The sequence below is a fragment of the Epargyreus clarus genome, unplaced genomic scaffold, assembly GCF_041222505.1.
Source record: "Epargyreus clarus isolate Ecla_fem2 unplaced genomic scaffold, WU_Ecla_fem_2.2 ptg000005l, whole genome shotgun sequence".
NCBI lineage: Eukaryota > Metazoa > Arthropoda > Insecta > Lepidoptera > Hesperiidae > Epargyreus > Epargyreus clarus.
The window spans coordinates 5,715,209-5,741,614 of record NW_027332213.1 but is presented as its reverse complement, the minus strand read 5'-3'; the positions used below and the strand labels follow the sequence as shown (position 1 = coordinate 5,741,614).

General features: G+C 33.3%; 1 protein-coding gene across 1 annotated transcript in view; it reads left to right on the top strand.

The window, feature by feature from the left end:
- The window catches only part of Sol1 (CUB domain-containing protein Sol1), a 423,482-nt gene that overhangs the window by 108,158 nt on the left and 288,918 nt on the right, over positions 1-26,406 (top strand). Inside the window, exon 3 of the mRNA XM_073093921.1 lies at positions 17,112-17,184. Coding sequence (XP_072950022.1) covers positions 17,112-17,184 — 73 coding nt within the window. The remainder of the gene's footprint in view (positions 1-17,111; positions 17,185-26,406) is intronic.

The window sequence follows — 26,406 nt, the reverse complement described above, 5'->3', positions numbered from 1 at the left end:
AATAAGAGTCGAAACTAGCTAGCCAATATAAAGTTTGGCAGTTGTGGAATGTATCAATTTAAAACTTGAAAGTATTTTATTTTGGAAGATTTCTATTAGTTTCAGTTGTTCAAAGTATTTACAAGTTTTTGTTTAATTGTTTATATATGTCATATATTCAAGTCTTTGGGATAATACACGTCAGTCAAACGTTTATACGTTAATCATATCTACGTTAGAAAAACATTCGCTTTGTAGTAGAATTGTGGACAACCTCAAGGACATCACCCAACGCAGAGATCCGTACACAACATAGGCGAAATAAAGAAAAACTCATAAGCCTTCAATTAACCTACAAATCCGGCTAAGAGACCCTTTCAGTACATTGCGTATAATAAGTAGCGGTGATCTTTCCACAATGACGCCAATTTACGCAAATAGCTGTGCAGTACTATAGGTTGTTTAGATAACGGCCCGATGTGCGCCATTGGGGATCGCGTCCCATCTTGTTACTGCAACCAGATTTCGCTTGATATTTTATTTGTGGACATTTTGTGGCTGAACGGAAATTGTCTGAGCAATTTATGGCTAAGCGTCTATTGGATAAGTTTATTTTAACTTGTATGTATCTTTTGCGTATTCCAACATCTTTGTAAATTTTCCAATTGGATATTATAAGGCTTCGATCGATAATTTCATAGCTGCCATGTACTGAATTTAATCCTTTTAAAGAGAAGGTAAAATCAGAGCAATTAATGTTATAAAGTGGAAACTTTGTTTGTTTGGTTGGTTGTAATTAATAGACTTAAAAACTACTGGATCGACTTTAAAAATTCTTTCACCATTCGAAAGCTACATTATCCACGAGTAACATAGGCTATATTTTATGTGAAATATATTTGATATATAGATTTTGAGGCGGTACAAAGTTAACCGGGTCAGCCAGTAAATAATAAAGCTAAAAAATAAGTTTCTAAAATATTAAGTTCTATGTTAACTATTCATGAAATAAAATGACAAATTATTTAAGTTTATGGGTGTACCCAGTATAACAAGAGTAATCCCAGAAGGGATAGCAGTAGACGAGATAGCAGTAATGGCAAATTGCCAAGGGCCCGAAACTGAAGGGGATCCCGATCACGGGCAGTACTTATAATTTCTTTATCTTTTCCTGAAAATCGAATTCGGAAACTTGCACCGTATTATACTGTTAGAATTTTGACCCAATTTATTTCATTGCAAAATAATGATATGTTTTTAAAGGTGGTAGAATCAGTTCAGTTCAACCGGAGAAGTACAATCACCATACTTATTTTAGCGAGAATCAATTCTTGCATTTAGGAGAAAGCATGTTGATATTGTATAATTCAACCCCGTTATACGTATGTATGTACATTATCAGGCAACAAGTTTATATATTATAGTAGCTGACCCGGAAAACGTTGTGTTGCCATATAAATAAAAAATGTTAAGAGTGAACAACCCTTATCGGGGTATGAAAAATAGATACTAGCCGATTCTCAGACCTACTGAATATGCATATAAAATTTGGTGAAAATCGGTAAAGCCGTTTCGGAGGAGTACGGTAACTAACATTGTGACACATGAATTTTGTATATATTATATATAAGTTTATATATTATTTAGTACTCTAGGATTGACAACGGATCTGTAGTGGACTTTAGTTACAACCTATATTGCATAATTACATTTACATGGGTGGTAGGTGGACATGCTCAATCATTTGGTAGTTCAATCCATTTAAAAATACTAGCTTTAAAATGTCTTTATTATGTTTAAAACCAATTTAATGTTCTCCTTCATTGTAGGGCAAATGGTTCTCTCGAAGTGAATTTGGAGGGAAGGTTACAAAGTTTTAATGATAAGCTTTAAATATTACGCGTCAAATTGACAAAGAGGGTATGCACGAATTTGATCTGAAATTATCAGTGAGTTAGAAAATTGGGTTCGTTCATATTGTCTTCATTAAATGTGTTAACGGGTTATAATCATCTAATCGTAAAAAGGTCTACTTTTAGGATGATCTTTGTTTCTTTTTGATGACCTGCGTGCCGGAGAGCGGTGTCTGACTCACAGAGGGTTCCGGGTTGGATTCCCGGGCAGATAGATATGATGAATTTAGATTTATGTTCTGGGTCTGGGTGTTTATGTATTCGTCTATGTACGTATCAATAGTAACCACAATACAGGGAATCATAGTGTGGGGCTTTGAGCATAGAAAGCGTCTTTTAAAAGCCTTTTTGTGTATAGAAGCGGAAAACGGATGTGCCAATTTACTAGACTTTAAGCAGAAATGAACACGAAATATATTTTGAAAGGTAATAGGGCAAGTATTGTCAAACTATTAAGACCATAAAGCGCTCCCAAGAAGAGATATACTTCATTTACAAAATTATTGCTTCCATTAAATGAAATTGTAAGTGTTACTCTAAGCAACAATAAAACTATTCTTCTCTTATTTATCATAAATGTTTGACTTTCATTAAAACAATTATTTAAATAAACAAAGTTACATAAGACTGGCTTAAGTAAAAACTTTACCATACTGTAACAATAAAGAAATTTTGCATACAACTCAGACACTATTACGAACAATAGACACAATGAAATAGAAAAGGCTCAAAGTAATTTTAAAAGTGTAGACAAAGTATACAGTTCTGTGTCATAAATGTGTAAGTACGAGTACTTTAAAACTTTGTAACACGTAAAGGTGGCTTTATTACGTTGTATTGCCAAGCGATTTTATTTGAATTGCGTATTAGCTGGAAGTAAACCGCTTGCTTCATCTCGAACGAGTAAGCGATAGACGATAAAAGATAGTTATTTGAATGTCGCTACATTATGAATTCAGAGCTTATTTCGTCAAAATGCTTAAAGGATTTAAACATAATATGAGGTGTCGTTTGATTGGTCTAAATTGTGAGAGCGATATAGGGTATGATTTTAAGGTCCGTGTTTGAGTTTATAATATTCTTTTCTAGATTAAATGAAGTACTTGTATAGTCGTTTTGAAAAACAGTTGACATACTATTTCTAAAAATAATTTTAAAACTCGTGTTAGTTAACAAACATCGGATATGACCATAATTATTTTTATTATTTAAATTATTATAGTAAATTCGAGTATAGTGTTATGAAAATTCTACGAGTAAGTACTTAGGTAGCCTCGATAACTTTTTAAAATACTTGCCCTTTAACCATTTTATCAATATAATATAGCGTCATTTTGGAAAATTTCTACGGAATTAAAACACATTACCTGCTATATATCATCGTTACTAGTTTACCGGTGGTGATGAGACAAGTCTATAAAACCGGCGGGAAACTTCCAAACAAGACAACGTGTGCTCATCGCTAAGAAAATGTTATGCTTTGAGCAATATTCGAATATTGTCAGGGCAATTGTGTTATATCGTAACTTTTATGGGTTACGTGAATATGTATAGCATATGGATTTGTTACAATATAACTATGTATGTGGTTGCATAGATATACATAAAATGTCAGATTCTTTGTATATATATCATTTTAGTCTCGATGACTACTGAACACATTTCTAAAGAATTTTTCTGTCAATGTCAGAGTTAGTATAATTTTGTATGTAATGAAAAAACCCTCGTAAATATGTTCAGTCTACCTAAGTCTGAAAAAGCGCATTGAGCAGTATATTTTATTCTTTAAGATATAATAAGTATTACAGTTTCTGGCTGTGGGAAATTCAACCATTGCGGAATGATTATCACAAATATTTATTTAATGTAATATTGTATATTTTATTTTATTATTCTTATATTGCTAAAAACAGATAACATTAACAAACATTATACATTACCTTACAGAATTTAGTTTTGATATATGTAACAATACTAAAGTTTATGCTTATTATTTTTATGTTGAATATATTGTTCATTTCGAACATTCGAATTTCAAGATCAAACAAATACCTCATTTATAAAATTACTTACAAACAAGATTTCCTTCTCTTTTATTTCTTCTAAAAATCCTCTCATCCACACTATTACCCGCTAACAAGCGATTTAATCAAATGGAAACGCAAAGTCCGGGGGCGTTTCATCTCAATTAGGCAGAGATTGACGTCTACTTCCCCCGGGTATTGTGGCCATTATTCATCATTTACTGGTTGTCTCTTACTGGCCCATTGGGATTCGCCTAATTCCTGATACTAATTGGTTTATCGGTAACCAATTTTAGATTACTTTTTGTATAAACTGAAGATGTTTGTAATGTTATACTTAGATTCGTTTGTGAAAAGGTTTTTTACTTTATTAGTCCATTTGGCAATAGAAAGATGGCAACCTTCTTTATACTTATACTTATGCATAAACACATAATTTTGTACAAACTTACAGAATAAAAAGTATTAAAAGCGAGATGTATATTTCAAAATCATATTTGCAAGGTGGTAAAACCCTTTATGGTTCGATTCTGACGGCACCACCGTCACGCCTATTTCTGCCTAATAAAAGCAGTATTAAGAGGTGCTGTGTTCAGGTTTGAAGGGCGTCGTAAGGGAAACATACTTTTCCGAGGCATTGCAGCTACGAGTAAGTCTTCGGTTAGCGACCTCAGGTAGGAATAGATATCCTACCTGGGGTTGATTACAGATGTCCATGGGCGGCAGTAACCACGTACCATCAGGTAGACTGCATGCTCGTCTGTAATTCCTATATTAAAAAAAAAAAACTGCTGGTCCTCATAACTAATGAGTTATTTAATTTATTACTTTATTGTAACGTGATTTTTCACCGATAAGGTATTTTCTTATATAATTCAAAAAAGATATAATGATGGTCCTTCCAAGAAGTAAAAATTTATGTAATTGAATATATCTAAGCGGATTGGTTTTCAACTTTTGATGTTATTAAAGTGATCTTAACAACTTCTTTTGTAATAAGGGTCGTTGAAAGTTTATATAAGTGAGAATTTTATTATACAGAATAATAAATATTTAGTTATGAAATAAAAGGTATTAGAGATTAGAGTAGAGTAGAGAAGTAACAAACGAGCTTACAGTCCGCCTGATGGTAAATGGCTATGGGTGCCCATGGACATCTTTAATCAACCCCAGATAAGATTCGATTTCTACCTGAAGTCGTGCACAGATGCATTGCTATCCCTGATGGCTAAGTTGCAATATGTTAGGTTAGTATTTCTCACGTAACACAATCTTCAAATTAAAAAAAACAGCCTAAACCTGTTGTTATAAGCAGAAATGATGTGATAGTGATGCCTTCAAAGTTCACCGCAAAGCATTCTACCACCTTCAACTATGATGCTTCATAGCAAAGAAAAGATACACAATTTAAGTTAAAAACTCCTATTTTTGCCGCACTCTTTTATTTTTCAGTCCTCACTACCGTCTACTTCAGAATTAACGATGAAGATAAAACACGTATATGATAGATAGCTAGATAAAGTCATGAACGAGGCCTCGGATATTAGTGTACCCTAACCAACGTACTTATAAGAAAGAGGGATAGAGAAAAATATTAATAAAATTTTCTTAAATAAAAATATTAATGAAATTATCTTATCCATTCCAAAAGTATATTATAAAAATAACATTGAACCGTTACGGAATGATTCTCAAAAATATCTGTATAATCTGTTTTATAATATATTCAACAATTTTTATATCTAACAATGCTACATTATATAAAATTTGTATTCCTTACTATTTCTTGCGTTGCTAATTACTCAATGGATGTGAGGTTAACCTCAGGTAGGTCTAATCTTTTGGGGGTTAATTAAAGATGTTCGTAAGTAGCAATGGATTACATAAAGTAAATTGCTTGTTTGCTATTTTTATATTAAAAAAACTAATCAGCGAAATCCGAGAAATCTTGTCTTATTCTATCAGAATATTTCAACACGTACGCAATATCAGTTCGTTTCCAGGATTTCACTGAGAAACATTTATTAATTTCCCTGACATAATGAAGAAGTGAAATATATTACAAAAGGTGAAAGTTACCCGCAGGACAGCACGATTCGTCTAGAAAGTTTAATAAAGCAGTCCCTCATTCAAATCCCCCATTTAACTTTGTGCTGCCATAAGTCCACGGATTAATCCCAAGATAATACTCAGCCCGTTTTAATAATAGCAATATTTGTAATACTTCTTTGTAGACATATCCATGGTATTATTTATAATGAAGTCTCAAATATCAGGACCTATACATAATACATTTTCCAGAAATGCTACTAAGTTTTTACTAGTATAAATAAAATGTGGTAGGTAATGCAGTCCATTGTCGTCTGTATATTCTGTAATTGATTAAATTTAAAAGGGAATCAGCAGAATTTAATACATATTTGGTTCGATTCCGGCGGCACCACCGCCCCACCTCTTTCTGCCTAATAACAGCAGTGTTAGGCGCTGCTGTGTTCCGTTTTGAAGGGTGTGGTAAGGGAGACATACTTTTCCGAGGCGTTCCAGCTTAGTCCTCAGGGGTAGCGGCGCATCTGTGGTCGACCTCAGGTAGGAATATCTAATCCTATCTGGGGTTGATGACAGATGTCCATGGGCGACTGTAGCCACTTACCATCAGGTGGACTGCATGCTCGTCTGCTACTCCTATATTATAATAACATCTATAACGAACAAATTACGGCGTTTGCTGAAGCAAGCTGGGCAAACATTTTTATCTGTATGATTTAAAAAGTGTATGCTTATGATTTAGCAGTAAAATACCAAACCGAACCAAAGAGTAAGTTGTAACAGTAAGTGTTTGTCCACCAACTACTTTTATATTTGGCATAATATTTCTCATTCTGACGGGAAATTCGTGGGACCATAATAGGGAAAAACAAATAACAGCCAATAAGTAACGGTTTATTCGTTAATGGTGCTATTGCGATGCGGTCTCTGTACCTTGGGTAACAAACACGAATACTATTACATAAACACCCAGCCAGAACAAAAATCTAAATCATCTGCCAAATAACCGTTATGAACCAGTATAGGGACCACGGCGCCGCGCAGGTTTTTTTTGGAGTTTACTCCTTAAGAAACGATTTGAGTTATAAGGCCCGGTACGGAAATTTTATGAGGAGTAAAATCAAGTGTAACACGAAAAGTTGAGGCGTAACGGAAACCAAAATATGAATCAAGAGTGCTTTTATTAATTTAAAATACAGTAAGTTCAAATCCCATATGAAAGTAATTATTACAATAAAAATAATTAGCAATATATAAAACATTAAAACGTCATTAACTAATTTGTTTACATTTTTGCATAAATTAAGTTATAGGTTTGATCATTTATAAACACTGTGAAAAATATGAACATTGGCGCCATAATATGATTAACAATCTTTTATGAACGTTTTTAAAGAAGAGTAACATATAAAATCAGTAAGCAATTGAATAAGATATAATATTAGCAAAATAAGTTTTTAACATAAAGAGGCTTTTGTAAGTTACTGATATATTAATTTAACTTATAAAAATGGGTGCATTATTGATCAGCACCATCTATCAACGATAAACGGGCAAAATCAAAACAGTATTATTTAATATTTATTACAGAATTGTTGCTAATGAATTATGTTCAAAATAAGTTATATAAAATTAGCAATACGTTTTAAATGAATTCTAGAATTATAAAACATTCAGAAACAATCCAAATTACATATAATAACATGTTTATTGAGTCTCATATAAATTTCATCCGTAAATTGCAACAAGGATATTTTATAGATGGCAAAGAAATTATAATTATTAAGTTTTAAGTTATAAAACGTTTAACATTGTTTTAATTATAAATAATTATATTATATTAAAATTTACTTTAATATAAACAATTATATTAAGTTACCATTATAATATTTGGAACCAAAATACATAGATTGATAAACTTGCAAACTTACAATTTATAAAACTTGCCACTAGATGGCGCTATTTTATATTATTTTGTAACATACTTTATGTAATACGCATTATTGAAGTAATATAAATAATCCGAATAATTACAGATATATGTTTGTTTCTCTTATCATTTTAGCAGATGCGTTCATTTACCTACCCTTTTTTCTATTCGATATATATCATAATTATCATTCGTAAGGAGTAAACTCCAATCGTGCGTCGTAGCTGACACACACACACTTTTTTTTTTATAATATAGGAGTAGCAGACGAGCATCCAGTCCACCTGATGGTAAGTGGCTACTGCCGCCCATGGACATCTGTAATCAACCCCAGATAGGATTAGATATACCTACCTGAGGTCGGCCACAGATGCGCTGCTACCCCTGAAGACTAAGCTGGAATGCCTCGCAAAAGTATATATCCCTTACCACATCCTTCAAAACGGAACACAGCAGCGCTTAACACTGATGTTATTAGGTAGAAATAGGTGTAGCGGTGGTGCCGCCGGAGTCGAACCACAAAGGGTCCTACCACCTTTAAAAATTATCAATGAGCTAACAATAGTCCAGGAAGTTGGAAGTTAAATAAAACGATCTGTCATTCAAATCCCCCATTTAACTTTGTCCCGGCACAAGTCCATGGATTAATAGCAAGACACTGCCAGTATTCGGGCCTTTTTAATCAGGCTCACGACACTCATCCTTAATTAAATCTCTTTATTTCAAGTCCCGCCATATTATGCGATTTATATTTGGATTTTCGTATGGGTTGGCTTTCTGTAAGATATTAGGTATATATGGGCGCAAATCAGTATCTTATGTTTATATTATAACATTTAATGTTTAAAATAATTATTTATGGGTGTAAATCTGTATCTTACGTTTATATTATAATATTTAATGTTTAAAATAATTATTCGTAATTACAATACTGTTATTGATCTAACCTCAATGTCTCTTAGACATTGCACTGATTCTTTCGACTGATTTTAAAACATTGATTTTGTAATTTATTTTTAATAATTCATATTGTTGCAAACCTTCAAAGTAAAAATCAATTAGATTATTATGACTCCAATTTTATTGTTTTATAAACAAAACTTAGTTTAATTTGCATCCTACTAGTAGCGCCCTCTTTTGGCGATTTATGAAAACTTGTAAGGAATGTTTGCGTGTTGTAACGCGCTTGTTTATTAAAACAAATATAATTTGTGTAAGATAAATTTTATTTGGAGTAACATAAAATTCATTATTAATTTTTATTATGTCAATTTTGATTGTCAATGTGGAATTAATATTTAGATTAAAATATGGACGATTTCCGGTAGTACTTCAAAACACTTTGTTAGTCATACCAAATAAATTATGTAAATTATAATAATATTAAAATACTTATTCTCGTATTTTTAAAACAATATTTTCAATGTAATGTTATTTTATTAACAGTTAAATTTATTGTGAATCACGTCACTTGTTATAACAAAACAAGTGATGTGAGGTACTTATGCTGATTGTCACTCGAGTAGTATTTAAGTCCACGCGCTGGTACATTCGCATTTAATCAGTCGTGTAAGCCGTTACTCTGCCCGGATTGTAAATAAAAGTGAATAAAAGTGATTCTCATATTAAAGTCGTTTCGTTCAGTTTATTAATAAAGTGCGGTATTGGGATATCGTCGACATATACGATAATAATTAAGTTCTAATTGATTCATATTATTTATGTTAGACGATCTAGTTATGTAAGGTCCCTGAAGACATATGCAGGAACTTGCACAGTGAATAGTCGTGACTGAAAACTGGAAGGCGTCTCGTATGTACTATGTAGCGGTGGACGCGTAGGGGCTTATTAATAAAAGGAATTAATAATGAGTAGATATAATAGAATGTATTATAAATTATTACAATAGCCCATGAACATGTATAACGAACAAATTACGGCGTTTGCTGAAGCAAGCTGGGCAAACATTTTTGTTATATGAATACACAGGCAGTGTTGATACTTCCACTAACAAAATATGGGATACCATTAACAAGGTCTATTGATTTCAAAAAATAAACCTGGAAGGTTTCTGTCGACATTTTTTTGTTAAATCATAGGTACTATTGAAACTGACATTTTAGTATTAACTTTATAGGGTTAAAGGACTTAAAGGGCACAGACGTGGAGTGGGAATGATTCCAAGATCGAGAAGCCTTCGAGCCAATTTCTATTTCCTTAAGACCGGTGTGAGTAAGCTTCATAAACTCCACTTCCGAACCGGTTAAAGGCGATCCCGCCAAATTTATATCACACATTTACATTTTCGACGGGAAACGAATGTGTCGGTAAAAACATAAACTCTCGCGTTTAGTTTCGTATAAAATAAAACTAAAATTTTGCCAGCAGCTGCGCTGAATTTTAAGTGCACTTCGGCCACACGTTTTAGAAGTTTGTTTAGTTTCAAACTTTAACATGTGCTGTAAAAATGACCAAGATAAAATATTTTCTGATACTATTTCTCCTTTTATAAATACTAGTGAAATGAAAAACGAGCGTAGTCACATGGTCTTAATGGCAATTTTATACAATGGCTTTAACGGCCATAAAATCAGTGTTGCCAACTTCATACATTTTTTATGCTCTAATTTTCAATTTATGAATCTGACACCAAACAAACTAAAAGTAAAATCCAATAATGGACCCATAGATAAAATTGGTTTGTTTATGTTAGAACAATCCGAAGCAAATTACTTTTCATAGATTTCATTCCCTCTACAAAATTTGTTTCCATCGTACGTGTGCACATTCATTCTAAAAATTTCATTCCATTCAAATGTAAATATGAATTCATACCCGTAGATGGCACTCTGGGATGTGTTCGTAAAGCCATCTTCACATTGCAGGCGTCTCCAAACCTCACATTGAAATCGAATTCATGTATTATTCATACATTTTCAATTTTATTTAGCTACCAACACTGAATAATTTCAAACCTGTCAAGCGTACATTTTACGTAATTGAGAACGTTTATTACAATATGACAGCTAGTGAATATTTATGATGATTGCGAGAAATGTACGTTGTACGAGAAATAGAACGTAAAGTGAATAAATATATCAACATTTCTTAAAAATATAATTTTCGACGTAGCGTGGTAAACGCTAACCACATGAAAGGTGTTTAATTGGAGCTTTCCGGATTCAGTTTTTATCATTCCCGTTGAACGCAGGATTATTCTGGGATTGTTTTTGTGCCCCCGCAATTTGAGTAAACTTTGCCAGGGTATTGTATAGCTTACGATTTATAATTCAGATAGGGATCAATTATTCTAATTTATTTGAGCAGATATCCAAATAAATTATGAATGACCAATATTAACTAATCTTGAGTTTTTGTTACATAGTATTCGAGTCACTTAACTATAACTCAAGTGAATTAATAACTATAAGTCAAATAACTATCGCAAATTCATAGATTAATTTACCTATATTATGTTATCCAGTATTAGCAAATCCTCGTTTAACTTTTTTAATATATAGAATCGGTCAAGTCATAACTTATGTTTGTCCGTTCCTGGAAAAATATAAATAAAATGTTATAAAAAGAAAGTATTTCAGTGTAGTTCAATAGAACGGTTTACGTTCATAGAATTTTTTTCTTTCTTTCTTTCAACGTATTGCGCTAATCGCTCAATGTTTGAAGAGTGCTTAACTTGTATATCCCGGACTTTGTTTCTCCGAACGCGGGATTATTGCAGGACTGTTTTTGTTTTGCGGCAATTTGAGTTATTTAGCTTCGCTGGGATTCCACGCGATTTGTTGTTTTGAGAAGAAACGTGGACGATTTGATTTAACTTTTGTTGAAGCATTTGATTTCCCATAATCAATATTATTAATGTTTTATCATGAATCTACTTTTTATTAAACCTATGGTTATATGGAGCTAATATAAGATTAGAATCACCTAAAGGCAATAATAAATCCGATGGTAGGTACAATTCAGCAGAAAATGAAAATGCCTTATGTTTACTTATGAGTAAAGATATTTGTCTTATTTGTATTATTGTAATACAAACGTGAAAATTTGTGAGGATGAATGAATTCTTTCAAAAACTAACATGGATAGGCAGTACCAGTACCATGGATTTGAATGAAATTTGGTACGCAGATTATTAATGACTTGGTTTAATATATAGGATCATTAACATGACTAATAGAAAAGGAGGAGCCGCAGGCGAAAGCTAGTTTCAATAGATGTTTATTTTGGAAGACCTCTTAGATAATGTTCATAATGCATCCACTGTTTTCTGCCAGACTTTCCGCATGGCAGTCAAAGGAAATTTTGTGGCTCTGTTTTTGTTGCCGGCATCAAACGGAGGCATTACGGGTGTTTCACTGCTTTTTCTTGATCGTCTGGCGAACGACTTTAATGACACAGGGTATGTATGGTTAAGTAGATAAATAGGGAAAATATTCCTTAAAAAATGATATGTATTAATTGCACTAATTGCATTAATTGTAGTAAAAATCGACTTCAATGTTTTGGCGTCTCTCTAGATACATTGAAGATGGAATTAAGTCACTTTATTAATAGATCCTTCTCAAAAATATTTTATAAATTTTCAAATATGATACAATTCGAACGGTGGAGTGGCCAAAATAGATGTGTGACATGCAGGGTTCCGGGTTCGACATTGATCGCCCTCCGGAATCCGTGAGGCCGTCTACACATTCGTCTTTACCAAAAGCCAAACCAAATTAACATCATGTGAAAATTTAAATGTTAACGCCAAGTCATTTCGTAGATAGGATTATTACGGTTCGTTTTTGTACGGCATTGACGGAAAGGTATTACGAATTGTTCCGAGGCTTTACTACAATTGTATTGTGAGCGATTTTTGATGACAATGAAAAGTAAGGATTTATGAGTATTAAGTGGTATATATAAACTATTGATACAACTCTTTCTGGATGACTTAGTGGTCATAGCAGTATTTTTTATATTGACTTGTAGTCGTAAAGTGATATTTTTTATATTATATTCTATTTTGATAAGTGTTGTTTAGTTAGTTGTATAGTCAGTAATAGTTGTATTAGGTGTGACTTTGCGAAAATCCATGCATAAATTTAGGATTAAAACTACTTCGAAACCTTTCCTTCCTTTACTTTATATTTTTACTAACAGATAATTATTCATTTAATATGAATAATTAAACTATAACCTTATATCAAGTTGTAGAAGGAAGGGTTGAATAACATTATAAAAGGCCTACATTAGTACGACAGCGTTATTTAACGATTAACCGTCGTAGAGTCAACTTACCCTGATGATGCTCCTGATGGAGTGAAACACGTGTTGGTGGTGGTATTTATTGTATGGGAAACTGGGGACACTTGATCCCCCCTTTTGTTTTTTGACCACTATTTGGTAAATATTGATCCGATTTTAGATATATTGGTACTGAAATACGTGGAATTTCATTGGCTATACTAAGTATAAAAGCTAATGATATCGGTATGTAAATTTTATAACCAGCCCATAAAAACTTTGTATAGGGAATGATACCATGTGTCCCATATATATGTCCGACTTGATCCCCCCCCCCCCCTCTGGAACACTTGATCCTGAGGGAAATAAGTCTCCTATATTTTCATATGATACCAAAATGATAAAAATATGTTAAAATTGATTTATCATTGATTTATTTGCTTAGTAGATAAAGTAGAAACAACAACAACAACATATCCACTGTTTTGATAAATCACATATACGAGTAACTATGTTTTCAGCTAACATTACTTAATGTTCCTATTATCACAGAATCTTATGGTTGATATTTTTTTTCCTGCACCTTATATTGTTTTATATACTCTAGGCATAATGAACCCTGAAATTATTCAAAAATAAACATTAGTGGATGCTTGATGCGGGGGGATCATATCTCCCATAAGAAAGTGTACCAAGTGTACCCTAGCTATACTGTGGTTATAAAAAGATATTGTAAAAAAATCGACTACTATTAACACTTTTCTATGGAACAGACGTTTAAAAACATAGATAATGAATAGTTTAAAAGTGTTACTTACCCAAAATAAGTTTACTAACCAATTATTTAATCAAAATGAAAACTTACGAAAAATATTTTCCTACGACACGAAACACACAATCATCCGCCATCTGCTTAAATATCGAATTGGACAAGAGTACCAAGTTTAGAAAGTTATAACGTATCATAGACAACCAATGTTGCCACACTAAAATCATATAGCGTTCACAGAAGGTTTGTAAATCCAGTGTACCAAGTCTCCCCAAGGATCAAGTGTCCCCAGTTTCCCCTATTTATTGTGGTGTATATTTTAATCTATTGCATCTGCACGCATCCTTTGTGGGAGGGGAGGTGTTACATACTGCGTGGTTTAAATGTATACCATCATACATTGGAAGCAGATTGTTGCGAAGTAGTCTTAAGCCTAATTTAATATGTGTTATTTTACATATCCCACTCGGGATTTACTCTAGTCTAGTTACAATTAATTTGCACTTTCATATTATAATTATAATAAATTAATATATTATAACAAATTAAAATATTAATACTTCAATCATATCCCATCATCACAATTTTTAAGTATTCGTCAATTAACTTAATATTATATCGATTCTATCAAAATAGTTAGGTTAGCAAAGTGTAATGTAATGACATGTCGTATTCACGGAAGAGAACTATAGTTGAGAAATTCAGTACATAAGTATACTAAGAAATGAATGTATAAAGCTCTTAACACATAACTCATTGTGATACATTGTTGCATTACTCACTAAAATTTCTTACTACAGGATTTCGTAGGAATAAATTTACTTTTTCGCTTTATGTCGTGCAGAAAGTGGAATTTTAATGCAATTTAGTTTCATTCTACTTGTGTATGACGGAATTTTGGGTTAACACACTCTTATGTGAGCTACGTAATGAAAAGATTATTTCCCATTCATATTCCTATCTACAGACATTGGTCGTTTCATGTCAGACAAAATCATAATTTTCATGACATGTGTCTGCGCTGGCGTGTAACGGAATATTTAAAAAAGTTCATACCGATTGCCGGATATAACCCTCTTCCAAGGTGTACTTACTATAATTGGGGCTCAGCTTCTCTCATTCAGCCATTAGCAGCTAGTCTGGCTCGTATTTTGTATAGAATATTAAAGTAGCAAACGAGAATACAGTACGCCTGATTGTAAATGGAAACTACGGCTCATGGATACCTGTAATGAACCCCAAATAAGATTATACCTACCTAAAGTCAGCCACTGATACGTTGATATTCCTGAGGACAAAATTGACGACTCAAATAAACATGGTTCTCTTGCTACATTCTTCAAACTCAAGACACTGTTATTGTCAACAATACACGTGTCGAAATAATTTATATCTTATATATAAAATTCACAATGTTAGTTACCGTACTCCTCCGAACCGCTTCACCGATTTTTACCAAATTTTATAGGCACATTCAGTAGGTCTGAGAATCGGCTACTATTTACTTTTCATACCCCTAAGTGATGAGGGTTGTTCACCTATAACATTTTTTTATTTATATGGCAGCACAACGTTTGCCAGGTCAGCTAGTTTTACAATAAATATAATAAAGTAGCAATAGCAACCGAATAGAATCCTAGGCAATTAATTCAAATGTTTACAAAGACTGTATCCATATACATAAATATGTAGGTATGTTTGGAAGTATTGCACTTGGAACGTAATCAAGTCAGTGTAATCTCAGGGCAACAATAAGCCGTTACCATTTTTCTACTGCTGCCAAATTGGCAAGGCAAGCCCTTACCCATTCTTCCCCACCCCTCATTGTCAATATAAATATTGTTTTGTCTTTCTATTCGTTTGTATGTACTTATAATTTATTTCATTGTGGTTTTGATTTGACGTTAATTATAAAAACCTTTTTATCACCAACAAAGGCATTTGTATTAGTGATAGGTACTAATTTTTTTGTAATATGAAATTTGGTAGTAGTAATATAATATTGATTATAATAATCATAGGAATTGTTTTCTTACATTTTTAGGTAACGTTAACGTATTAATCAGTATTTTTGTGACATATGTATTTTATGACATACATAGGTAAATGATAAAGTGTTTGCCTATTTTTTTCATAGGCAAGCATTTGGCGACTATAATAAATAACTTATAGTTGCTTAAAAATAAGACAGAATAGAATAAGAAAATAAGAAAGAAAGAGCGCTTAAAGTGAAAATAAATAAACGAACTAAATATCCACTCGAAGTAGACAAAAGTGGAAGATTCCTAGACTATGTATCAGTTACGGTACTAATTTAGCAGATAGGTACTGAACGGTAAACCATTTAAAGACTGAACGAACGACACAGTAAAGTCGAAAAATTGTTCCCGTTGCAAAGAATTCGGCGTTAAAACTAGGTTTCAGTGTAACGCTTAAAAGGCAGCCAAAACGATCATTCCAATTATCCGACGGAAACCACTCTTTGTCAAAAATTGACTTCTTTGTCCCGCTCATAATTCATTTGTGTTAGGTAGTAGAAGCCAGTTTCGGTGGTTGTATTTTATTTTTGTGGAATGGAACTATCTAACGGTTTCCACCTGATGTTCATTGCTATTTATGGTTTATAACCATAAATAGCAATGAACATCCAAGTACCACGACGACCTGCGTGTCGTAGCGGTCATCATATCTGTATGATCGCAAAGGATTTTGGGTTCGATCCCCAGCCAGATCTGAATGATGTCTGGATGTTTATGTATTCGTCTTTGAGTGTGTCCATAGCATCCACGATACGGGGAATCCTAGTGTGGAGCTGTGAGTGTAGAAAACGTCTAAGCGTTGAAAGTGTTTATTAACTAAATACTCGTAGGAGACGAGAATTCTGTTTAGTAGCCAACGAGCCACAAAGGTAAAGGGCTATTTCCACACATCTGTAATAAACCCCCAGATAGAATTATAGTTTTACAAGTATGTCACTCTTACCACACTCTACGAACCACAACACAACGGCGATTAACCCTGCTGTTATCAGGCTGAAATAGATGTAGCACCTGAGGAGAACCAGGGTTTTACGGCTTTCAAATTAATTCCACATTAATGATTACTTTAAGCTCAACAATAACTGTTTATTAAGGGAATGGGATAAAACGAGATATACAATAATGCTAACACTTTAATGGTAATTATTTTCTTTGTTACAGTTATCGGCGACGTTGCTAGTGCTGCTACACCTATCGATGCACGTTGTCGATGAGGGCCACGCTGTTAATCCTAGTAAGTTTTTATTTAATCTTTAATTTAAATTTTACGATGAAACCTTATATTAGTTGTGTGAAGCTAGAAATTAAAGATGTCATTATCATACTTTTAATAGGCTACAGAGCAGTCATCTGTTATTAATTTCGGGTAAAACTCATGTAGTAGTAAGAGTTAGTTAAATATATCTATTTTTTACAACTAAATGCTAATATTAATAATGGTGTTACATATTATATATAAATTTCTCGTGTCACAATGTTAGTTACCGTACTCCTCCGAAACGGCTTTACCGATTTTCACCAAATTTTATATGCGTATTCAGTAGGTCTGACAATCGGCTACTATCTATTTTTTATACCCCAAAGTGGTAAGGGCAGTTCACCCTTAACATTTTTTATTTATATGGCAACACAACGTTTGCCGGGTCAGCTAGTATTATGTAAAGTTCTACCACCTTTATCGATTTGTATCACAGTACCAGTTAAAATTAATTTCATCTTATTTTTAAATTAAAACCAAACAGAGAAACATCCTTTCATTCGATTTACATTTAAATTAAAGCCAGTCTTATTTGTTTGCAATTAATACTAGAACAATACGGCAACATACAAATACAATAAGGCAATAAGGCAGCATTCGAATACCTAAAACCTTTGTCAAATACGAAGTCGTGTAACTATACGCATAAACCCCTTTGATTAATGTGAAACTTATGTTCAATACTATTGAATGTAGCATTTTAACGACAATTACAATAATAAATATTTAACACACAGAATACGTAAATTAATTTTCCTTGATTGGTATGTTTCTAGGCTACAGTGACAATAAATTATCAAGAAGATTGATTAAGCATGAAGGTTTTCTCACAATTGTATATTTATTATTAATATAAGTATGTAAATAAAAATCAATAAAAACACACACTAAAATGATCTCTAAGAAATTAGCGATGGGCTGTAGCTAATTACATAACATGTAAAGCAAACAAAAGGCTATACAAAAATTAAGCTTGCTTAGCGTTCCCTAACTCGACTCTTGACAGAGCTACGAACACTTCACCTAGATGTAACGAATTTATCCCAGCTTTTTGTAGCAATCTTTATGTTAGTGTTGAAACAGGTCTCATTTCGTTCGTGGGGAAAATATTGGAATGCTCAAAGCGGAAAGTCGTTCCAACTCGTGAGCAGGTTAATGTTAACTGGAACTGAAAAACTGAAGGAAAATGCTTTATTCAAATAATTATAGTTCAAAAAACTAAAAACACACGCTTTTATGATAAAATCAACTAAAAAGTAGAAAATAAAGCTTGGGGTGCTCCATTTATCAGGTTCGAAAAGCGCCCCGCACTTTTTCCACAATTATGCAATTTACTGTTCCTTAATTGATTCTTAGATTGAACATTATTCTCTACTTTTAAGTTGATTTTATCATAAAAGCGTTACGCTTTAACGTTATTGAAACTAAAAAGCAATAATTGTTGCAATCTAGTAACTTTGCGATAAATTTTCTCTAAGGCGCTCGAACAATCTTGCCTCGAAAATCGTTAATCCTGAGGATGCTGATAAGGACAATTGTACAAAATTATTAAAATCGCCTATTGTCATAGGTTTTTAATAATTCTTCAAATTTTTTAGATAAACTGAACGTTCAAAGTGGATAGAAATCGGGTTAAAAGATTCCTTTACATAGTTACATACATACCTACATACAACCTAAGCTAATAAAAGCGTGTTAAAAAAAAATTGCAATACCATTTACTACTCAATACACACTAATATACAACATACGTACATGTTGTGTATAATTGACCGTTTGATTAGTCAAAGAGCATTCTTGATTACGTTTGAGAGTGAGCTTTAACAAAACAACCCGAACAACGCTTTAGAAGCGATCGTTTAGCTTAATACAGCTCATTGGATTCGAATACTATAGCTGAAATGCGGAAAATCACTTTACTAGTTTTGCTCAATACAGAACTGAATATGATTTTTGCATCTATACTAATATTATAAAGAGGTAAAGTATGTCACTTTGTTTGTTTGTTTGCAAGGGCTAATCTGCGGAAACACTGAACCAATCACGACAATTCTTTCTTTATTCTTTCACAGCCAGAGGGCTACACCATTCAGAAGTGCTATAGGCTAAATTTTATTATGATTGAACAAAAAAATTATTGGGAAATTGAGAAATATGTGGTGTTTTACTGGCGTGCATTAGCTAAACTGTTCGGCATAGATATAATGTTTATCAAAAATGTTGTTCTCTATTAGTTTTCACAACATAATTGCAGCATTGCATGCATTGGTATTTCATACAGCATTGTATTCATAACAAGACGACGTCGAAGCTTGCAGTAGGTGTTGGCACAAACCCTTCATTAAAATGATAATAAATTAGGGCCGCAATAATTGGTATTATTTTCTTCAGCTCTGATTAATTTGGGCGCGCGGCGTACATTGTGTTGGATCTTAGTGAAAGTATATTCAATTTACTTGATTTCTGGCATTCAACTGTCAGGCTTCTTTAAGTGTGTCAGGTCACAGCTCGATATGGCCTGATTTATGTAGCCTATTTAATTCTGAGCTCTCAAATTACTACTTTGCTGAATTTAGAACTCGTAGCCAAGTGGATTTATTGTGCAAATTAGGTATTTCAAATTCGTTATCCTATCATTGCTCAGTCTCCGAATGTTTACGTTTAACGAGCTAAAAATAATTTATAAGACTCATTGAACTTGTAATTTTTATTATTACAGAATGGTAATAATTTCTAAACACTAATAAACACTAATAATTTCTAGTAGAAGTCAGACACACGTAGATATAAGTACATAAATATCTAGACCGAGAAATAATATGCAAAATTATTTGATTTCTAACTGCAAGTGAAACTTATGTTAGGTTAGGTTAGGTTAGGTTAGGTTAGGTTTTATAGGTTTATTAGGTTAGGTTTTATAACTATAGTCACAGTTTCATTCCAAATGATATACATTTAAATATGTAAATTATTTTAATTTATTAGGAACAAATTGATGGTTATTACAGTACTTTGTAAGTAAGTACATTAGTGCTAATAAGCATAGTGAAACCACCTGTAATATGTTGATCCAGCATTGTTTACTCACGACGGGTTATCATCCGTAATATTCCGTCCGCTCATACATAATTCAGTCTCGCCGCTCATTATACGACGAGTATATTCCATCTATTGTTTCCACTTATAAAATAGTTGCGACTTTGTTTTCAAATTATTTAAATAAGCCTTGAAAATATCAGATCTGTTTTATAATTCATATCATATTGGGTGTAGAAAAGTTCAAGGTAATGAATTAATGCTACGTAATTGTGTTAGAGACTATCATAAAATGGACAAATAATTGTCTATATTATTGTTATATGCTTGTGGAAATATTAACCTGTATCATGTCTCAAATTTAGTTCTTACTTAACGTTATGACATCGAAATGTAACATTTGATCCAAATATAAGATAACACAGACTATATTGAGGGAATGCTAAAAATAACTGCCAAATAGTAACAAAATGATACAATATACAAAGGCGAGCAATTAAACTAATGACTCCTATTAACGTAGCGTCTGATCGAAGTAAGATAAGCTGTAATATGTTGATATACCATTGTTTACTAGTGGCGGGTTATCGTCCGCAACATCCCGTCCCTTCATACATAATTCAGCTCCGCCGCTCATCATACGTGCCGTATATTCACGTCAGTTATTTTCATTACATAATTTAAGGTGACTTTAGCTATGGATTTCTAAGACATATTGTAATTCATTAAAAATGTACATTATTCATTTTAATCCCCTTAATCATAAAATATTAGTAACTCTTATTTAAGCTATTATTATGATTATTATTAGTATGATTTGTCGTAGTAAAAAATGATAAGTCAATTTTCTTGTATCGTCCTTCCTTTAACATAAGAACAAAAATAATGGTTTTGGTTTATAAAACATGGAATGTCTATGTTTATGCGATTTTTTTTACTTTCTTATAATGAAATCTATACCAATAAGTTTGCCATTAGTGCTTAATACACTTTCTCCTCTATGGATATTTACCACAACAGCTTTTTTGCACGTTTTTTGAAGAGCCCCATGCGAATAGCCCGAAATTCATTCCAGAATCTCTCGTATTATGGAAATATACAAATATTTGGTTCGTACCTAAGTCTTAGCAAGGGTTAAGATCATTGATGTCTCAAGTGAAAGCGTGTCAGAAGCTTTTAGGCTAATGGTCGTCAAGGGTCGAACATCTAGTTATTGACACGTAAACTGATGCTGTACAGTGTAGGTACTATGAAATGTATCTAACATTGTATAGTATACGCCATTTTATGTCAGGGAAATAGCAGATGGGTATGAAGATAGTCTGATGATGATCACTCTCCGCTTCAGCCTCTTAAACATAGGCACTAGGATGGTGGTGGTAGATGATGGTAGGTCAAAGATAGGAATCATAACCTGTGTTTATTATTGTAGCTTTTCTAGCTATTTTAGCTTTAACAAAAATAGGAATTAATGTAACCTGTTTCAATCCCACTGTTAAAAAAAATCCAACGACACTTCATACGTTAAAGTTATTTTAATACGTTAATATTATTTATATTTAGTCGCTCGGCTTTAAAGTGTGCCAAATACGAGTATAAGACATATACGTCCAAAAAACATTACCCTCTGCATCGGTAAAAGGACCAGAGTAATTTTGACTTTAAATATTATTCAAACCTGTTTATATTGACTGTTAAAATCTATCAATTGATCATGAAAACAGTATGCACATTCACTATTTCAATTTTATAAAAGAAAGCAATCACTTTTAAATAAGTATCTACAGATGATAAGGCTCTAGACGCCATTCGAAGCACTAGTCGTCTTGGGAGCTTTTAGGTTAATGGTTGTCAAGCGGAGAACAGTTCTAGTAGGTAGTAATTGTCGCGTTAACTATGTAGTGAGGTCGTAAAGGTTATTTAGGTTTTTAATTGCGTCTAGCCTCGTGTTTTTCGAAATTTGATCGTAATAATTTTTATCATGTGTACTATGTAACAAACTATCATGCTTCACCTCATGACAAGAGGCTATTATCGCCCATGGATATCTGTAATCAATCCCAGGTGAGATTAGAGTCCTGTCTGAGGTCTTAAAGACGTGTTATTACTTTTTTTTTTCTTAACGAGGGGGAAACCTTCAAAAGGCACCCGACGACGAGCGACGCCTGGTTATGTAGGATTTTTACCGCACTAAAACCCCCCCGGGGGGCGTCCTCAACGCTTGTTAGAGAACTCCGGGATCTCCGACGGAAAGCAGGAGTCCTCCAAGTGCGATGCCCCGATCGAGTTCTGCTCTGGGAGAGCAGTTTTCGGTCCTCCCACACCATCTGGTGTTCACGACGGTATGAGACCACACATACCGCCGTCCTTCCCAGGGTCGCTAACTGCACGGTTCGAGATCCCACTCTTTCCCCCCGGAACCACTCAACCCCGGAAGCCCTCTTTTAGTCGCCTCTTACGACAGGCAGGGGATACCGTAGCCCTATTCTAGTCCCGGAATTACAGGGCAAGACGTGTTGTTACCTATGAAAACTAAGTTGGAACGCCTCGCATATACAGGGTGAATTTTTAAAACGGGCCTTCAGGGCCAAATCCGAAACTATAAGGATTAGCGAAAAATGCTGAAAGGAGTTACGAGGCCGATTTTGATAAAAACTAAAACTGCATCATTAGTTTTTTAAAATATTTTTTTCCTTAGCCGGGAATCGAACGAGTTCATTTTGAAAAAAATGACACCTCTATATTATTCCACTATCTGATAGTGTCGCTTATAAGGATCAAATTCTGGGAAGTAATGTTATGTGACAAATTAAACCATACCTTTCAAACCAGAACCGAGCAGCGCTTAATATTGCTGTTATTAGGCAAGAATAGGTGTGACGGTAATGCCGCTGGAGTCGAACCACAAAGGGTTCTTCCACCTTCAAAGGAAATGAAGTAAAGTAAAAGTAAATTTTATTTCTATAAAACGTAAAGTGGCGAATGTAGATAGTTGATAAAATGATATCTTCCACATTTGTGTATTAAAATCGCATACCTTATTACACAAAAAATGTTTATACGGTCACTACTATTAGTTTTACTTAACTATGAATATTCATCAAGATTAATTATGTGTTTACTTTGCACCCTTTACAATACTGAAGTTACAAATGAGCACGCAAATCACGTAATGTTAAGTGGCCACTGCCGCCCATGGGCATCTGTAATCAACCCCAGATAAGAGTTCTTCTATTATAGATAAGACAACATAGTTAAAAAATAAACAATAAATCCAGTCGGTAATACTGGATCTAATGTAATATGGTCCTGTGTGTGGATGTAATGTGTCCTAAAATTTTAGGACAAGATCCGAAATAAAGTTTTTTCGTCCAACGCGGAGTCGGGAGTGACATGAAAGTATGAAGTACAAACTTGATTACATTTTAAATGAACCCAACCCGTTGGGAACAGATGAAATGTCAGATATAACGAACTCATTACCCAAGTTGGAGTATTTCACTTAGAGATTATTATATTATACGGTACTACGTTATGAGGAATACTTTATGTAATTACGAGCGTTAAAGGTATGGTTTTTCATTAAAACTTATTGATTCACTAATTAGTTCTTTGCGGGATTCTTTTTTCTACGTCGTGTTGATTAGAGCATCATGTGACCCCGATTTGGTATGGTACTACTACTCAAGCCTTTCCGCCAAAATACATGTAATATCACGGGACATACAAGAGCTAAAGCAATTATGTGGCTGTTCGACCCACTTGCAATGAATTTATGGAAGGAGGTAAAATCCTTTGTGGTTCGACTCCGGACACATCAACAATATTCTAATGCCAAATAACAAGTATTAAGCGCAGGGCTGAATTTAGAGATCTAGAGGCCTTGAAGCAACAAAGGAGTGGAGGCCCCCTGACCCCAAATTATTTTCCAAATAAAATGAACAATTTTTTCAGTTGAGTTTTTCAATAAATATTTTATTGTGAAACGCAGGTAGATTTTTCTAGTATTCATTTTTGTACAAAGTACTGTAGATAAAAGGTAAAATAGCAAAAAAAATATCAAAGGAAAAGATATATTTTTTACTAGTGTTTAAAAAATTAATTAAATTAAAATTAGTTAAAAAGAATTAAAAAAAAGATCGTCGTCTCTATTGTGGGGGCCCCTCTTTTGTGGAGGCCCGAGGCTACCGCCCCGGTTGCTCACCCTTACATCCGGCCCTGATTAAGCGCATCTATCGGAATATTTATCTGCGTTTTAAAGCCTCCTTATAATCTACACTAATATTATAAAGAGGAAAGCTTTGTTTGTTTGTTTGGTTGTAATGAATGGGCTCAAAAACTACTGGACCGATTTTAAAAATTCTTTCACCATTCGAAAGCTACATTATCCACGAGTAACATAGGCGATATTTTATATGAAATATATTTGATAAATAGATTTTGAGGCGGTACAAAGTTTGCCAGGTCAGCTAGTAATAAAATAAAGAACGATATCTTAACCCCTATTGCAACAAGAGTACCATAAGTTTGTTAAGTTACACTGTCTGGACACCCCCGGCTATGTTTTGTTTAATATTCGGAGATGTTCGAACATTTACCGATTTTACGTTAAGTCTACGTTTGTACGAACATTTTGGAAAATACATTGTTTGTTTATAATCTAAAGTAAATACGCAATTTGTCTAACGCGTACGTGCGCGTAATGATATTCGCATCCTATTTAAGTAAATTTTTTATAGAAATTACAGCCTGTGAATATACATAGATAACAATAAAAACATATTATACATATTTGAAAGGCAAATTGCTTCTTTCTACCATTATATAAGAAAGCATTTTTTCTATGTGGAATTGGAATTATGAAAAAGCTGATTACTCAGTACACCACAGATCCGACACTGCTTGTGACGCCGTAAACCCCGATAAAACGACGTGAGCTGGGAGAGGAATGAGTCAGAGGGATTATAACCCCCGTTTTAGCTAGGAAAAACGCAGTCACACGCAACCATTCATATTTAATTTCACCAGCGGAGCCACTCTAGCTTATTACCTGGAGTATTCGAGTCACTGTTTTAAAAATCATTCCCATTCTTCTTGAGACTTAATGCCGACATTTTCACACTGACTTGCTTTTATGTATGGAAATTATTTATGAGATACAATGTCGTTTCGCATGGCCCTGCGGTTCCCGTTACGGCTTGACGCGCCGACAATTCAGGGTTCAATTCCTGGTCTAAATTCTGGCCAATTCCTGGACATCTAAATGATTAATTGATATTTCTGCTTATTTGTGTAATAAAAACATTATATAATCATCTCTTGCTTCATGACTGCATTCTTTGATTTCAATAGTTGTAATAAAATCAAAGCCAAAACAAATGTTACCACCATAACAATGATTTATCAATAATTTCGGTCATACCACGGATATGGATTTGTATTTTTTTTTCATATCTTACTTAACCTGTTTGTCCTATTGTCAACTTTATATCTTGTAAAAATATAAGTAGACCCAAGCTCCTCATCTCAATATGACGTGACCAAATCATGTGTTATGACATCTTCGTGCGATTTGGCTGATTTATTCCACTTGAACTAACTAGTTCTTCTATTTTATGATCGTCTCAATATCTTGTTGCAAATCCTAATCTACACTTTTTGTTTGCACAAAAGTTTTTAAATTACCAACATTTTTATATCTTCATCTTTTTGCTAACTGTACATTTTGGTATCTTTTTATAGAGATTAAAAACGCAAATACAAATGATACGAGTTATATACATACATTGTCCGTTTGTTAAAGGGAAGTTTTAGTAGCATTTTTGCTTATTTCAAACAACCTTTGTGGAAAACTGCACTGATGCGAGACTGGATTTTAATTTAACTCCACTAATTGGATTCATAGAATTATAACTAATCCGTGTAGGTTTTCTAGTTTCATCTCTCTTTGAATTTTAATTTTGGTCTTGATAAATATCTAACGGAATCAAATTAATGTAAAATTGGTATTTATGCTCGCGTGGTTTTAAATAAGTCCGATGAGTATTATTTAAGTATTAAAGTTGCGTTGTTAGACTAAATACATTTAAAATTGAAAATGCAATGCGAAACTTTAATATACTCGTACATAGAGAATTATAATTTGAACGTGTTTTGAAAATG